Source organism: Stegastes partitus, unplaced genomic scaffold (assembly GCF_000690725.1).
Source record: "Stegastes partitus isolate 25-593 unplaced genomic scaffold, Stegastes_partitus-1.0.2 Scaffold376, whole genome shotgun sequence".
In the NCBI taxonomy this organism is placed as follows: domain Eukaryota; kingdom Metazoa; phylum Chordata; class Actinopteri; family Pomacentridae; genus Stegastes; species Stegastes partitus.
The window spans coordinates 184,337-202,212 of record NW_007578107.1 but is presented as its reverse complement, the minus strand read 5'-3'; the positions used below and the strand labels follow the sequence as shown (position 1 = coordinate 202,212).

General features: G+C 40.7%; 2 protein-coding genes across 2 annotated transcripts in view; both read right to left on the bottom strand.

The window, feature by feature from the left end:
* Positions 1–1,824: 1,824 nt before the first annotated feature.
* dhx58 (DEXH (Asp-Glu-X-His) box polypeptide 58) lies at positions 1,825–10,220 on the bottom strand. The gene is made up of 12 exons (XM_008284855.1): positions 10,121–10,220; positions 9,766–9,990; positions 9,435–9,639; positions 9,172–9,362; positions 8,984–9,097; positions 8,212–8,344; positions 7,893–8,078; positions 7,555–7,805; positions 6,240–6,551; positions 5,452–5,642; positions 5,262–5,361; positions 1,825–2,545 (listed from the first exon to the last, which is right to left on the bottom strand). The coding sequence occupies exons 2-12, from the start codon at positions 9,940–9,942 to the stop codon at positions 2,360–2,362; spliced, it is 2,046 nt and encodes a 681-aa protein (XP_008283077.1). The 5' UTR covers positions 9,943–9,990; positions 10,121–10,220; the 3' UTR covers positions 1,825–2,359.
* A 2,318-nt stretch (positions 10,221–12,538) lies between these two features.
* The window catches only part of kat2a (K(lysine) acetyltransferase 2A), a 9,640-nt gene continuing 4,302 nt past the window's right edge, over positions 12,539–17,876 (bottom strand). Inside the window, exons 9-12 of the mRNA XM_008284861.1 lie at positions 17,230–17,266; positions 15,641–15,704; positions 15,475–15,559; positions 12,539–15,338 (exon numbers count right to left, since the gene is read on the bottom strand). Of these exons, the coding sequence (XP_008283083.1) occupies positions 15,145–15,338; positions 15,475–15,559; positions 15,641–15,704; positions 17,230–17,266 (380 nt within the window). The 3' untranslated portion in view covers positions 12,539–15,144. The remainder of the gene's footprint in view (positions 15,339–15,474; positions 15,560–15,640; positions 15,705–17,229; positions 17,267–17,876) is intronic.

Below are 17,876 nucleotides of genomic sequence, written 5' to 3'. Positions count from 1 at the left end.
GTTGAGCTGCGAAGTGAAAGGAAGCAATCAGTGCTGATTATAGAGCCTGAGCCTGATCACAGTAAATCATACAGCGACTGAGTCAGGACTGACACCGAGGCCTGTTTTTGCTCTGATTATGTCCATGACTGCAGCTCTCTGCCAGATTTGAAAGGATTATGTGACACCGTGAGGTTGACCTAATCATATCTTTGCCCGGAGAAACACACAAAGATGTTTTATGGGTCAAAAAGGAATCTTCCCAAAACGTCTGCCAGCCTGGAAATGAACGGTTTCCTCGCCCGTCTCTTTTCCTTTTCATAATCTGGGTTTGTTTTGGAAATTGCTCATTACGGCTGCAGCAGAGCGTCTGCATATTAAGCTGGATTCATGTATGTAAACACAGCAGCTAAATGAAAGAACGGACGTCCAAATGTGCCTTTTGGGAATCTTTCGGGTTACAGCAAACAGCGAGGTTATTATGCAATAAAATGTGTCTTTGAAGCGAGCGTGTTAAATGATCATTTGCAAGTATAATAAATCATGTTCTCAGCGTTGAGTGTTTCTATGGTGTTAAATGAAGCTGAAATACAGAACTTCTACACTGACCCAGTGATGCAGAAGCAGCACAGAGCTGCAGCAGACGCTCAGTGAACATTTTACTCATTTTACAGCCACAAAGAGACCAGATCTGTTTGTGCCTATGAGTTTACCAAGACATACGTAATCTGCCGCATGACCGCAAACCACATCGCCACCAGAGCCAGTCTGAAACCAGTCCCCAGAACATGTCTAAAATCAGTCCAAACCCAAGTCCATAACCAGCACAAAATCCGCCTAAAACCAACATAAAACCAGTCCAAAACTAAATGCTAAACCAGTCCAAAGACAACATCAAAACCAGTTTAAAAAAATAAAATTAAAAAAGACCAAAACCTGTTCATAACAAATGTAAAACTAGTTCAATTCAATACATTTCAGTTTCAATAAATTACTCATTTATTTTAAAAGCTGTTCCCATGTCAACCTCCCTTCTTTGTTATGCTCGTCAACGAGCTGGGCATAACAAGACCAGTCGAAAACCAGTCCACAAATGAGTCCAAAACTAGTCTAAAACCAGTTAAAAATCAAGGCCAAAGTCAATCGACACCCATTCTTAAACCAAGGCTAAAACCAGTCCAAAACAAAAGGAAAAGCCAGTCAAAAATCAAGTTAAAACCAGCCCAAAACCAAATTTAAAACCCAGCTTAACAGGGGTCCAATACCAGGTCAAAATCAAATTCATAACCAGTCCAAAACCAGTTCTAAACTAAGTCCAAAACCAGTCAATAACAAAGACCAAATCAAAGTCCAAAATCCTTCCAACACAGTCAAACACTGAGACCGAAATTGAAATCCAAGCCTAAACCAGCTTTAAAACAAATTCAAATCCAAGTTCAAACACAGTCCAAAACCAGTCTAAAACCAGTTATAAACTGTTTTTATGAGCATAAGGTCGTAGAAACACTGTGTACTCCTGGTGTGGATTCTTCACTGTTAGGATTTAGTGCTTTGCTCAAGAGTCCTTCAGCAGCAGCAGCAGCTTTGAGCAACAAGTCGCACATTTGTCCACCTTCACCCTCATTTTTGCATCAAGTCTGTGGATCCAGACTCACTTCTGGTCCCTCAGACTCACTGAGCATCAGCTGCACATTGCTTTCAGTTCAATCCTGGCTTTATTCACACCGTTTGTTGGAAGTAATGAAGACAGAGGAAGATCCAGCAGCTGATGCGGTGAGGACATTGGCTAACCAACACTGACACCTAGTGGCTGATGAAGGCAGAATAACTACAGAGGAGCTGTTAATCTTTTCAAAAGAGTGTTTATTCAGATTTCATTTCAAATATATTTTAAAAATTGCATACATCAACACCAAATACATACTCATACATCAGAATAACTAAAAAGAAAATAAAAGGGGGAATGTAAAAATGGAGTTAAAATCAGGCTTCTGAAAACATTTAAATAATCACACACAATATCCCCACAGTGCAAGTGTTTATATTACTGCCTATACTCTAAAAGTGGCGTGTCAAATAGTCATAATTGTTAAAGTGCATGTTGCAGCAGAGTTCATTTTATGCCTCCTGCTTCTGTGCTTGACGTGAGATGAGGCCGAGGAGAGAAAAAAAAAAAAAAACATGCAAAGAGGCTCAGACCTTGGGCATAAACAAAGCTGTCATGCTAATTTCAAGCATGATCGATGCCTAATGGGTTTCAGCGCACAGCTCCCAGCGCAAACGTGGCCGAGCATGTGTGGAAAGGGAAATTTTTTTAAGAAAAGCTTGTATTTAAGCACCTCCAATAATAAAATGGTCCCACACAGAGCTCTTTGGCGGCTCAGTCGAGGAAGTCGGGGAAGTTTTCTTCGCAGTATTCTGTGAAGCTGAAGTCCTCGACGGTGAAAGGGACATCCTTCCACTTTTTCACAGTTATCCTGTCATCAGGGGTCTGCAGGGCAAAGTTTTTAATGGCCACATTTGGCAGTAAGGCGCACTTCTTGTACTTCATCTCGTATCCCCAGTCCTGTGAATGTACAGAAGGGTCATTCCATGAAAAATCACTCACAGTGCCTTCCTCTGAAACAGTCATTTCAACACTTGTAAGTGTATCTTCTGGTGGTGAAATGGAGAAACAACATTGGTGTTCATGTGTTTAATGCAACCATTTGGAGGAATCACACTGATTAAACCAGTTTGGTGCATTTACTGCTTGTTCAAGAGTCTTTCAAACGCATTTTGGGTAAACTTTCAAAGGTCAAATCAACATATCAGCTTGCAAAACAAGTTGTAGCAAATTAAAGGTCTCCATTTTGCCAACATTTTAATATCAGGCTCATCTTCTCGCCACGATTCCTTCTGGGGCAAAACAGTTTTATTTTATAGTCATTTTAACACTCGCGGCTGTGCCTTCTGGTGGTGAATGGAGACACAACTTTGGCGTCGGCATGTTTTACGTCAATCCCATTGGTCAAACTAGTTTACAACGTTCAGTGTTGGTTTGATTTGTGTGACAGGTGGTTGGTCAGAACAAGAGATAACAAATGAAAGGTCTCATTTTTAACCTACATTTGATACCAGCATCATCTCCTAGACACAATTCTTTCCTCTCCAAAACTGTTTTCTTATACAGACGTTTTAACACTTACACATTCATCTTCTGGTGTTGAAATGCAGAAACAACATTGGTGTTCTTGTGTTTGATAGAACAGTTTGGATACATCTCATTGATCAAACCAGTTTACAGCATTCAGAGCTTGTTAGAGAGTCTTTCTCCTCTAATAGTGTTCAGTTCTTGTTCTGTCAGTTTGTTCTGTGTCCGTCCACAGATTGTGAACAACAGTGATGATGTGTAATCTTGGTATCCAACACTTGTCTTTTCTACGAGGTAGAAAATGATTCTGCAGAAATCATCAGAGTTTTAATTCACTGAGTAAAACAATCTCACATTTTACATTGTGTGAGGGTTAAAACATGACTATATTTTGCCCCAGAGTGACTCATGTCTAGAAGATGATCCTGGAATCAAATGTAGGTAAAAATGAGACCTTTCATTTGTTATAACTTGTTCTATCACACATGCTGAAATGAGCCTTGAAAGTTTACCCTAAAGGCATTTTTTAAAGTTTTCTCTGGTGAATTATCAGAAAACAGAAAACCCATCCAGGGTACCAGTGCTTGTTTCTATGGCTCTATGTCATAGACATTAAACTGCTGCAGTTCAAACTATGATACATCCCATAATGTGGATGCTCAAAGCTGGTTATGGGCAAACAAAAAAGAGATTCAGTCTTTAGATTGTGACACCTGGATGGATGGAAAACAGATTTGGTTTAAGTTTTTAACATAACTCAAATGTGTTTTTCAGCTCTGAATATCTCACATGTCTATCTGCTGTAGGCTCCAGCCCCCCGCGACCCTAGTGAGGATTAAGCGATGTATAGATAATGGATGGATGGATCTGCTGTACTGATGAAGTTATGAGACTCAGAAATGATGGAAAAGTTAATTAAAAAGCGTAAACTTTCCACCTCTATGAACTTCAAGAGCCTGTAACTCTAAAAATATTCATAGTATGAAGGCAAAACTTCGCATGGCTTCAATAAATATGTTAAAGTTATTGTACATACAAAATCAGCTGATTATGAGGAGGTCAGGTAGTGTGGTGGGATTTTTTTTTAGAATTAAACAAACGACAAAACTAGAGATATGACTATGATGTGTAAGATTTAAGTATAGACATATAATGAGATTAGATAATATGATGTCTAAACTAAATGACTGAAGTAAAAATCCAACCCAATAACATCTCCAGAAGCCTGAGGCCTGTTTTCAGGTTGGACTACAGCAGACCTGATGTGCACACGCTCTCCCTCGCTCTGCGTTCATACGTGAGTTTAAATAAGGACACCGTGGCCTTGAACGATCTGGTAAAGATGGTGCCCAGGATAGCTAGAAAACCCCAGCGATGTGCGTTGCAGCTGCAAAGTCTCAAATTACACAGTGCTAAACGAGAAATAATGCTGACTATGGACTAGGGCTGGACCTGAATAGCCGAATAACCGACTATTCGTTCGGGATATCCATTTCGATCTCGGTGCCGTAACCGCTAACCTAAACACCTAAACTGGTGTTAGTAGCCAAATGCTGCCTGTGCATCCTGCCCACTTCCAGCCCGTTGGAGCCTGCGCAACCCCCCTCCATCAGAACAAATACCCACCCGCCACCACCACGTGGCACCCCCAGATATTCAGAATATTCGCCATTGATTGGGGCCGAATATCCGGACAACAGAAATTGCTTTTCGGACCAGCCCTACTATGGACTTTCTGATAGGTATCGAAGAAAATTGGTTGGGTTTTTCGGGGAAAGGCAGGGAGTTGGACGAAGTTCGCAAACGTATATAAGGACATATAACACATTGTTAGCTGGCCATGTCTTGAGATTTTGCTCATGTTTGTTTGTACAGCCTCTGAATTGAATAAACGTGATTTACATCAAACTCTGAAGACTGGTTGAAATTTTTTTTTTCTCCTTCTAAATCTTTTTCGAATACCCAAAGTCTTTAGATAAGAAGTGTTATTTTGGCTACATGTTGTGACCATGCTGCCTGATCATCACTGGCCCATAGCAGGCAGGCACAACATTATGAACCTTTTTGGTGGCTTTTATATCGAATAATGGTTAAAATTCAACATGTTCACCAATGTCAGCTCCACTGACATATTGGATAATTCATGTACCCTGTTGCAGTTGCCATTGTTGCAGATGATCCTACGTCCAGGCTCCCAGTCCTCAAAAGTCTTTGGCAGTACCACCTGAGCACCAAGTTTGTACTGATTCCTGAGAACAAAGACAAGCCGTAAGTAGAGCTTTACTTTACCCTGAAGACACTTCTGCGCAGGCTCTTGTAGCAGAAAGAGTTCTACTCACTTGAATTCAGGACTGACGTTGACGTAGTGCACGTTGTCAACAAGTTTCATGTCCTCGCCTGAGGCCACCGGCGCAAAACAGTTTCGGCACAGGAGCTGGATGTTGGAAGCCAAGTAGCGACTGCGCTTTTCTGTTTTGCATCTTTCTGCAAATTTACTGGAAAGGACTGCTTCTGTTTGAAGCTCAGCTATCTGGAGACAAAGAAGAAGAAAAGTTGATGTGAGATTGAGAATATAAAAAGCATTAGTCTCACATCAGCAGAACCACTTTCACAGTGAATGGATCCTTGGAGAATGATCTGCTGCACCGTGTTATCATTCCGCTATATTTAGAAAAAACACTGGCTTGAGTATTTCTTTGAACCAATCTTCTTTGGATGCAGCAACAGTGTTCCTGCAAAATAGTAATTGGGGATAATTGGTGTAATTGGTAGCAATTGGTGGAACGTTTGCAGACAGGGAAGCAAATATTGTCATTAAAATGGCGAGTCATTGTCATTGTGCCCCTTTGCTAGCCAAATCCCCACAATTCTCTCTGCTTGCTAACATAAACTGCTTGTAGTTCGAGTAACCTCCTTTGGTTGGTACAGTATTAAACAGCGAGAGGCTCCACCTGGTGGAACAACCAGGTACTATAGCTACACTGGTTTTGCAACCACATTCGTCACCCCCGCCTGGTTGTGAGAAAGAATGCAGGTTTAAGGCACGTTGCTTTCCATCTTTTATACACAGCCTGTCAGCTCAGCAGTAAGACCAATGGATATGGATGGTAGAGTAATGCACCCTCACCTTGGTGCGAAACTCGTTGTGGCTCATATTTTGGACAACAGCGATGGCTTTCCCAGTCAGCTCTTCCAGATATTCATTGATGTGCTCTCTGCGAATTTCCCGTCCTCCTGCTTGGGCGACCACAGAGTACTGGCTGTCTGTGGCTCGGGCTCGTCCACTGGCCTGCTGCTGGGCGATCTCATTGGTAAGCAGACCGTAGCGAACCACCAGGTTGCATTCAGGGATGTCGAGGCCTTCCTCAGCCACGCTGGTGGAGATCAGGAGGTTCAGACGACCGATGCGAAAGTTGCGGATTGTGTCTGCCTGCTCGTGCTACAAGAAAGGAGCACAAAAATGTAATGTTAAGATTAAGAGCAGAAGCAAATGTTCATTAAGAAATTGCTACTGAACAGGAATGACTTACGTCTCTGATAAGCAAGTAGTTTCTGGGCATTTTATGCTCATGATACATGTTTTACTCGCAGTGGACTCATTTTACACTGCAATGTAAAATCCTTAACCTCTGTGGAAACAGTACAACCATGGCTACAACTAAAAAATGCATTTTATGCAGTATGAAACAGTTATTGTTCTGCAAATCATGAAAAATGAAGAACATTTCATTTGATTATTAATGTTATGAAAATTTAAAAAAAAAAAAAGAGAAAAAAAAAAACTATGACCACAAGACATCCAACATGTTTCCAAGTCCCAACCAGTCCAAAACTGAAACCATCCTAATAACAACATTCAACCAGTTTAACACCAGGCTAAAAGCAGTCCATAACCAAGTCCCAAGCCAGTCTTAAACCTGTCTAAAACCAAGTCTAAGACCATCTCAAAACCAAGTCCAAAGCTAAGTCCAAACCAGTCTAAAACAAAATCCAAAACCACCACAAAACTAGTCTAAAGCCAGTTCATAACGAAGTCCGAAATCAATACAAAACCAACTTAAAACCAGTCCAAATCAGTCCAACAACAGTCTAAAACAAGTCCATAACCAGTCCAACACTAGTCTAAAACCAGTCTGTGAACAAGTTCAAAACCAGACCCAAAATTAGTCTAAAACCAACCTAGAACTAAGTCCGAAGCAGCCTGAAACCAAGTCCAAAACCAAGTCCAAAGCCAAGTCCAAAGCAATCCAAAACAAAATATAAAACAAGTCTAAGATTTGTCCAAAATATGAAAATCTGATGACTCTTTCTGTTTATATGGCTTCCTGCTCCAAAGAATTATGCAATTTTGGTGATTTTTTAAAAACAGATAACACAATTTTCAAACCTGTCGGTGGGTTTTGGGGTTATACTTTGTTGGTGAAGATTGTATATCAACACACCTGAGTCATGTAAGTGATGCCGTTACCAGCTCCTGTGAGGATTGCTGCCTTGATACCTGCTCTCTGCAAGGCCCTGTTTTTGAGGACCCAGTCATTGAGGCAGTGGATGCTTTTACGGGTTTTAGAGAAGAGGATTCCCCTCGACTGGACATCTGGACCAAACTGCTTCAGCAGAGTGCTCTCGAGTTTGGCCATCTTTGGGTTCTCAAAGCGAGAATCCGTAGCAAATTTCTTCAACTCCACCTGGTTCTCTGCACAACAATGACAACGATGGTGAAAAACCTGCAACATAAATTAGAAGTCATGCAGCTAAACATATGAAATTTTAGGATTCATACCTTCGAAAAGCCCCACCAGGAAGAAGTCAGTCCCATCAATGGCCGTGCTGGACTTGACGTTGTAGAAATCCTCCAGGGAGCGATAAGCGTCCATCATTCTCAGGGTGTCATTGATTAGCAGGGCGTCATTGTACTCTCTGAGGTGGATTGCACATTGAGCCAGCAGTCTGTTGTTCTCTCTGACGCCTGATGTACAAAATATTGCATAGACGTCAGCAGGAGCATGGATTTCTTTAAACATTTGACTACCTTAGTCCTCACCCGCGTCACAACGGCGAATGTGCTCATGACAGGACGAGAAGCGACACCACGTTCTTACCTCGCTGCTCCAGAAGCACCACGTCTGCCTCGTACTCCTGAGTGCCGCATTCTCTGAGTATGACATCTGGAGGAAGGTTCATGTAGCCGTGAATCAGCTCCATCATCCACTTCAAATGATCCCCTAACGGATCCTAACAGAGAAAAAAAAATAAGGTGTCTGTGTTCATAAAAGGAAGAACTTTTAGTCATGCTGTTGTCAGCAGTTGAGTTTTTCCTGTCATGTTAATATATATTTTACAGATGTCTGCAAAGGTCATATTAAAAATACAGACCCCAAAGTCAAAAAACCTTACACCTGTGATTTCCAATCAGTTTAACTACATAAAAATGTTAACAAAAGGAGCTGTGGCGGCACGAACTTATAATACTTTTTTTTTTTTTTTTTTACATACTTACAATTCAATCTGTATAAACAAAGCCTGCATTTTTTTTTTTTTTTTTTTACATACTTACAATTCAATCTGTATAAACAAAGCCTGCAGTTCAGCTGAAAAGTCATTGAATTTTTGTCACATGACCGTTGGTCGCTGCTGAGTCACTAATGTCTTTACAGATGAAGAGTGGAGCAAAGAATTTTTTGTTTTTCACAGAATCTGTTTAATAGGAATGCTGTATTTTTGGCTCTTTTTAAAAAAAAATAAAATTTGTACAGGTTCTGGCTGTGATAAATGGCGTCACTTTGGCAATTTGACTTTCAAAAATAGTCTTCAAACCCGGCAGCAGGTTTTTTGAAGTTCAAAGGGTCATAAACAGGAAAGGAATCTTCTTACCTGAAGTCTTTTCTCCACAATGTCAAAGGTCTTGATGGGTCTGGGAACCTTCTGCTTCAGTTCAGGGGCATAGGTTTTAGCTGAAACTATGGCTGAGTCCAAGTTGGCGCAAATCTGAAAGGCAGAGACAGAAATGACGACAAAGACAAAGAGACAGAGAGTTGTGGGAGGACATGTGTAAAACTTACCTGCAGGACATGCTCCACAGCTTTATCCAGGACCTTTGCGCCTCCCGTCCCCGGTGATGCGGTGAGTCCAAGGATCTGTGGCAGCGCTCGCTCGCCTTTCAGCTTCTTCTCTATGTAGCACCTCATCACTTTGTTGTAGACCGACTCCTTGTGGGTGTGGTGGCACTCGTCGAATATCAGCAGCGTGATGTCTGCGGGGAACACATTCGGGTTCAGTTCGCCTCGCTGTTACGACGACGACACGAGTTTGAACCTTTACTGACCTGAGAGCTCCACGTGTTTTGCTTCCTCCGTGTTGATCAGAGAGTTGTACAGGATCTGAGCCGTGCAGATGACCACGTCTTTTTCCTGCATCACTATCCCGAAGAAGTCCTTCTCCTCGCTCTCCCCACTGACCGGCATCACAGAGTACTTGTGACCCAGGTGAGGCTGGAACTCTTTGGCGTAGTGTTGGTCGACAAGGTGAACCTACATCCGAAAAGGCATTCAAAACACTTTCAGGTTAAAAAAAATGCTCAGAATTGCTGTGTTTACTGTTATAAAAGTCATTCTTTGTGTTGTTTTTCCATGTATGTTTTGAGCTTTTTCATGTACCTTGTTCACCAGAACCACCACTTTGGCATTTCTCGTGGTCTCCAGGTGTTTTTTGGCCACGTACACGGCAGCACGAGTCTTTCCACCTCCAGTCGGCAGCCAAATGATTATGTTTTCCCCCTTAAGAGCCCTTTCAACCACTTCTTCCTGGTATGCATAAAGCTGAAATTCTTCCATCCTGCACTTTCCTCTTGCTCAGTGACACAGCAGGGTTACGCAGAGTTGCTGTTTTAAACAGAAGAAACAGACACCAGATTACACATTAAACCCAAAACGACTGGTTGGATCAGTGCAACGCTGCAGACAGGAAACATGTTAGTAAGCCAGTTTCTAGGAAATGAGCCTTTAAACTCACCTCTCAGCAGCAATAACACAGAGCGGTGCAGTGTTTTCAGCTTCTCCTCGGCCAACTAACACCGTACAGTGCCGAGCTGGGGTTTTAAATTCTGTTGTGATCAGCTGAGTGACGTGGAAACTGGAAAACGAAACTAAAAGTCTGATAAGGTGGCCCCAGTGAGGGAGTCTCTGGAGCAACAGCAGCTGGGGTTCGTTTTGCAGCGACAGGGCCGCAGAACTAAAGAGGTGGTTTATAGCCATTTTTTAAAACAATGAGTACATGTAAGGCTAACAAAAGGTAAATATGGAAGTCCATATTTACTTAGCACAATTTTGTTCCCATCTACAGCATGTCTAGAATCACTGTGTGTGTTTGAATGCTGGAAGCTTCCTGTGTGTCTGCATACACCCTAACCGGGCCCTACTGGCTCTCCATTACATTGGGAAAACAAAACTTACAGCTTGTGTACCAGTGCATTAAATCCATGTGGTTTGATCACATTAACCCGTCTGCACTCTGGTTACTCTGCAACTTTTCTCTTTCACAGTTGCAAGTTCTTATTTTTGCAGGACTTTGAAACTTTGCAAAAAGAAAGTCATGAAAAGTAACATGTGAGGCTTCCGCAGTAGCAAGATGTGGATCTAATCAGAAATAGAGTAAATATCAATAAACCTATACCATTCATTGGCTTTAGGGTTTGTTACATCCAACAGATGCTCGATCAACTTGGGTTCTGGGTAGTTTTGGGGTCTTTGTTGTGTTCCTCCAGCTGTTCCTGGGCAGTTTTTGTGCACATTAGAGCAGCAGGTAGTTTCAGGACCACGTTTCTAGGACCCTTGGTTATTGCAGCAGCGCCACCTACTAAACTGGATAACTAAGGGAGCACCCGAAACCTTTCAGCTCATTAGGTAACAAGTAGTGCTGCAACTAATTCTTATTTTCACCATCGATTGTAATGTAGACCGTTTTCTTGATTGAACAGTTAGCTGTTTGGTCTATAAAATTAAAGAAATTGTTAAAAAATAACAACAATTGGCGTTTGTCAAAGCCCAACATGACGTCCTAAAATGTCTTGTTTTGTTTACAACCCCCAGATATTCAGTTTATTGTCATAGAGAAGGAAAGAAACCAGGAAATACTCACATTCAAGAAGCTGCAATCAGAGAATTTGGACTTTTTTCCTCCCATATAACTTCTTCAGGCTATTAGTGGATTAGTTGGCCATGGATTTAATAGTTGACAACTAAACGATTAATCAAATATTCATTGCAGTTGTAAGAAGTCGTTATCATCTTTACTCTGGTGACACCCGAGAGTCTTTATCGTCTTTAAGTAGACGCTCGGGAGTTTTTATCGTCTCTTTGTGGAAACTCAAGAGTCTTTAGCGTCTCTTGGTAAACACCTTGGGAGTCTTTATTGTCTCTACAAGGACATCTAAAGTCTTGATCATCTCTAAGAGGATACCCAGGAGTCTTTCCCATCTTTATGTGGACACTTTGGAGTCTTTCTCATCTCTACGTGGACACCCAAGAATCTTCGTTGTCTATACATCAACATCTGGGAGTTTCTATCGTCTCTACTTAAACACCTGAGAGTCTTTACTGTCTCTACATGGACGTTACGTTCCTCATCTAATCGGGATGATGAAAGCAGCACTCAACATTGATTCTGTGGTTTTCGGTGAGGTTTTAAGCCTTTAAGAATCTGCTGAGTGACTCAGAAACAAAACTAAAAGCTGTGAGCACTCTGCCAGCAGAAGGGCCCTACTGAGGGGGACTCTGGAGGAACAACAGCACGTCTTTTCATTTACGCAGCGACAGACGAAGCCTGAAGTAAAACTTTTCCAAACAATGTTATATTTGTCTGAAACTGTGTGACTCATGGTTGAGGCTGACACTAAAAAGGGAGGGTCCATGAAAAACTAAGTCAGGTTTTGCATCCACTGAACCCTTAATGGGCCCTTCCTGTTTTCATTTTAGTTAGTCAGGAAAGCAAAACCTAAAATCAGAGGTACAGAGGAGGATATTTTTGGTGATGTGGCAGGAATTTGGCTTGTTTTTCACCAACTGAGCATCTTTTTAAGCGTACACTGACAACATTTGTTCTCAGATTACGGGTGTTTAGGGGGATCTTTTCATCTACACTAACAAGTCGACACATCATGAGTGCAGTAATAAGTTAGTGCCAGTGGTGAGCATTTCCAACTGATGACGAAAACAGGTTTAGACTTCTAGACTTTACACGGAACAAATCGAAAGAACAAATCTTGTCATCTTGCAATGTGGGGCTTTCTGTGCAAACACCAGACTGCGGCGGTTAAATCAACAAAGAGGGACTTTAAGGTGGATATTTCTTTAATAAATCAATGTCACGCCTGTCTTGTTTTTTTAATTAGTGCAATTAAAATCACTGGAAATCACCCGCACATCAAAGGAGTGTTTATTTAAAAAAAACTTTATTGTCATGAACAGTATTACAGTTACAGTAAATGGTATTTATACCATAACTTGACAGTAGCCATCCTCAAACAGCTGGAAGGTTCACTCAGACTGACCTTTTGAGAAAATCTGAAATGCAGCATTAGGTAGATTGAGGGTGAACTACGCAAACTGACAAACCCTGAATAATGCGACACTGACATCACTTCAACAGTTCAAAGCTAGTCATGATTCAAGTACAAAATAAACACGCACTCACTCTCGACCACACCCACTCAAACACGACACATTCGACAAAGCAGGCTCAACCACAGCACTGGACAGTGACTTCCCTGAAAGAAGTGGATGCATCTCAGGAAGCATTTTGACACTGACCGCTCAAATAAAAAGATGACAGATAAATGAACAACAACAACAAAAAAAAACAACATTTAATTACAATGTTTGTAAAAAATAACAACAAACTGAAACAACACTTGCTAAAAATTGGATGTATTTTTTTTTAGTTTTTAATGCAAACTGTAAACTGTGTGCCATGCATCAACACCCACTACAGCTAGTGTGCGGTGAGATAAATAAACCAAAGTCTTTCCAAAAGCCAGAATCGGTGCGAGGACTGCTGCTGCTTCGCTTCTCACCACCATGTTTGGGTCTTTACCTGGTAAACATGGAACCGCCACAGAGAATGTGGCTGTACACAAAACACTAGACTACATAGCATGTGTGTGGAAGTGACACGACTACAGAAGAAATCAGTGCCAACAGTTTACAACAGAAGTGAGTACACGCTTGTGCAAACATGTCACATGATCTTAAATTCACCTCACGGTCATTTTAAGAGTTTTGCCAGCGTGGTTTGGATCAGTGTCATGAAAATTCTGTATCTACAGACGTTCATGGTGCATCTATAACAACATCTTTTGCACGCATGCATATCATGACACTTCCACCTCCGTTCTTCACTAACAGGACTCTGCATTCACTGTGGTAGTCCTGGTCAGGTTCACACCAAACATACTGGACTCCATCTGAGCCAAACACATTTCTTGTGGTCTAAGTTGACTAAAAAACATCCTCCCGTTATTCATCTTTTCAAGTTCTACAGCAAGGTTTAATCGTGCAGGTTTGCACCCAACAGTAAGCAGGACTTTTTGCTTAGATGGTATGAACTGTCCTTTAGATTTCCATTGATAACCTTGGTGCCAATCTTGAAGCTGCTGCTGTTGTTTGTTTCTCAGAGCTAGCTTGTGAAGCTAGTCCACTATTTGTGGCTTCATTTTAGGACGACCACTGCAGCTCTGATTAGCGGTACTACGGCTTCTTCTCTACCTCCTGATTACTGCGGACACTGTATTTCTACTGATTTTTAATTCATCCTTTTCCATCTTTGTGACGTCTCACAATCTAATTTTTAAATTTCTCTGTAAACTCTTTTCCAAATGGAGCCTTCGGGTTCTTCCCTGTCATGACTATGCATTCACTACAGAGCTGTGGTCTTAATCAGCTCATTATATAACCATGTTCATGCATTTGCAATGAGTTTCTACTTCAGCACCTGCATTTTCACTATGGTCTTCATGAAGTATTTGTTCACAAGAGAAGATATTCTCTAGTATATTATTTATTTAATTTCAAATAATTCACTTTGCACCAGCACGTGCTCACTTCTGTTGCATCCTGTAAAAGCGTGTTTAGAGCTATACTAGGTGTGACCTCATAGTAATGGTTTGTGCCAGTGGAATGGTGCATCAACAGTACGTGTTGTGTTTTATGTATAAATAACTATTATGTTGTCAACATGAAGGGAAATTATGTAGCTGGAAATATCTTGACGCTCCGTCCAGTACTAGCAGCTCCAACCAACAATTATTTGGAGTATTGGTTTATCAGTGACGTCGTTCTCATAATCAGCCATTTGTTTGGAGTAAAGAAAATGAAACTAAAAGTTTTGTGTTTCTTGACCAACAGTTAAAAGAACATGGAAAAAAAAAAATCACTGGAAAGAAAAAAAAGCAAGAGATGAAAACCTGCGCTTCATAAACAAGTTTCTTTTTTTTTTGATTATTTTCACACCAAATGACTGATTAAATAGTTTCACTACGACTCAGCGACTCTTCCATCGTCATCACTTCACCCCTCCGCTCAGAACGTTTATCTCCATACGCGTGAAAATGGCTGGGATGTTCAAGTGTCTGTCAGTAATGGAAGGCAACGTGGCTTTAGGTCCCGAGGTCCATTTGTGTTCGGCTCCTGTGACGAGTTTTTAAGCTTGAGGAAAAACTGGAATGAGCAGTTGTCATTAAAAGCGACCAAAGCGGGTCAATCATACTATAAATAAATGCAGGAAGGAGGAGTACTGTTAGAACTTGGACCTGTAACTTTGGTACACTCAATGAAACGTGTATATGCGCATTATTCCCCCCTCTGTGAGTACTGGGGGGGGAAAAAAAAGAAAGTGTCAGAAGATAACTCTCAGCAGAGGCCATTTTGACATTTGTGACGCTTCACTGGTTCAGATTTTTTTTTTTAAGTCCAACAATTTGTCTTTCCCGACTCTGACAGCCATGTTTTCCTCGTGCTGATCGGCAGCCGTGAGAGTCGAGTTCATTTCTCAATCAGGCCTCCGTCTTTTAATTTGAAGTAGAAGAACTTCTCCAGGGTGTTGGCACACTTGCAGTACTCGCTGTCTGGGGGGTTGTACTCACGACAGTTGGTGATGATTCGCTGCAGGTCGGCGATAAAAAGCTTCTTGGTCACGTAGTATCGGTTCTTCAGTCTCTCTGTCATGGTCTTCAGGTCTTAAGACGACAAATTAGGGAAAATTGAAAGGGTTTAAAAGGTGTGTTCGCGTTTTAAAAAATAGCCACAATGATTAATGATCTGAGCCAGAAATTATGTTGTGTTTTATGTGTTCTTGAAGGGATGTTTGCTCACCGATGGGAAAGCGGATGATCTCGTAATAATCTGGAGCTTCGGATTTCTTCACCGGTTCCATAAAGGGCCAAGCGTCAGGATGAGTCTGTTAAAAAGAGACGACGACGCCCTCGTCAGTCACAGGTCTTTATAGTTTTTGTTTGTGGTGTAAACGGGCGAGTCTCACCTTTATCTGAGCCAGGAGGTTCTTCAGCATGTTGTAGAGCACATCAGGGTCCTTCACCTCCTTCCTACAAAACACACACACATGATAAATGAGTCAAACATTGGCAACACTCTGAGTTACTTATTAGTTTCATGTTTATTTCACCAACAACATTCAAAGGTGGCACAAAAGTCAGTTTTAGACCCAGAGCAGGGGATATAAAGCTTATTTACACTCTCATAAGCTTCTATCCAAGAAGAACGGATGTCAATTTTAGTTTTTTATATTTGTTTTTTAATCTTAATTCACTATGGTCGTATTTGTCTTCACTGTGGACTCATTTTTCGCTGCAGTATAAAGTCCTGCACCTCTATGGAAACAGAACAGCCACAAAAAGGGAGAGAAGTCAGACATGTCTTCTGTCTATATGACATAAATTTCTTTGACGTTTTTATTTTACAAAAACTGAAAAAACCTGGACTCAACATGTACAACAGATGTGACCAATACTAGAAAAAATACGGTCGCTCTACGTCCTATAGGTGATTAATTATTCACATTTTTAATTCATCGTTGTGTCAACACTGCCTGCAGTTCATTCAAACAGTTACTGAATCTTTTTCACGACCGTTCCGGGCTACGCCGAGGAGTGTTTTTTTTTTTTTACAGAATCCAGTTACTGCAAATGGTTTATTTCTGTCAAAATCTTAAGACATGCAGACTGAAGTCATGTTTGATCAAATGTTGGGATTTTAAGTGTAGATTTGGTTCATTTTTCCAACAAAACGTCAAAAAGCTGAACATTCTTTCTGCTTTGACAGTTTCTGGCTCTGACAAAAGATGCAAATTTGGCAGGTTTTTTTTTTTAAAAAAAAAGATAAAATCCCGTTCACACCCACATGCAGGAGTTGGTGTTCAGATGGTTAACCGGGAGACTCCTGAGTATAAACGACACTCAGCTGGTGTCAAGTTACAAATGAAGATGATCATCTATCAGAGTGAAAAGTAAGAAAAACTTAAAGCTTAATACTGTTTTTCTCTCCTACTATAATATACTTTTGGATTTTTAATTGTTGTTTGTGGAGATTCTCAGTCATCCAGGTCATGGTTATTCTGGTAGATTATTGAGCAACTGGACTTGCTTGAGTTCCTTGAAAACGTTCCACCTCTCATCCAAGAGGCTTCATCAGGTCTGACCAACTACTTGGGAGTTCCAGATACTTATAACCTTAAGGAGCCATTAACACCTGAGTTTTGAATTCAAATGGGGGGTCGTTACTCCACCCTCTCATTATGCGAGTCGTTACAACTCCCCCTGCCACAATGGGGTTCCATAGGGTCTTTTGTGGCTAGGTGTGGTTTATCTTTCTGGGGAGAGATCTTAGGACTGGATTGTAAACAGGTGAGAGGAGATGCCTCAGACTTCCACCTCTGTAGAGGGATGGTCTTTCCAGTTTGACATAGATTGCTTCTTTCACCCCTCTCTCAAACCATCTGAGAGATTTTTAATTGTTGCTTATGCTTAACTCAAACAGTTAAATCTTATTCTGCGAACTTCAAAGTGTCAATGTAGCAGCAACCCATAAATATAGATAAAAATAAGAAGTTACCCTTTGTCCTTGTTACTGGGTTTCCAGCCGGTCTCACCTGGAAGGAATAAAAGACTTCTAAGTGACACAATAACACTACAACTGATAAAAATGCTCAGAAAAATATTTAATCTCCTTTTAAAAACAGAGCTAAACAAGTAAAAAATTAAAACCCAGAGAAGCATAAAGTGGAAACACAGTAAAATATACTAAATTCAATACAAGTAAATGAATAAAACAAACAGCAATTTATACAAATAGCATCTATTGTATATAAGATACCGCAGCGCATTATAGTACAGCAAAAAGAAAAAAATGAATCAAATAGAATAAAAAAAAATTATTTTAGAGAAAAAAAAAAGGATAAAATGCAGAAAAATAATGACATACTTTTATAATTTTGGACAAGTTTAAAGATATTTTCAGTGACTTTTCATCAATTTAGGTCATTTGAATATTTTTTCCAGACATTCTGGACGAATCTCGAGTCATTCTGGACAATATTTGTGTAAAAAAGCCACAGTGCATTAAAAGGAAAGGAAAAAAGAAAAAGGATTAAAAAAAAAGGATAAAACAAAAAGTGTAAAACAAGGTGTTTAAATGTCAGATTGACCTAATATGACAACGTTTGTCACTTTTGGAGAAATTTCAAACCTTTTGAAGGAGTT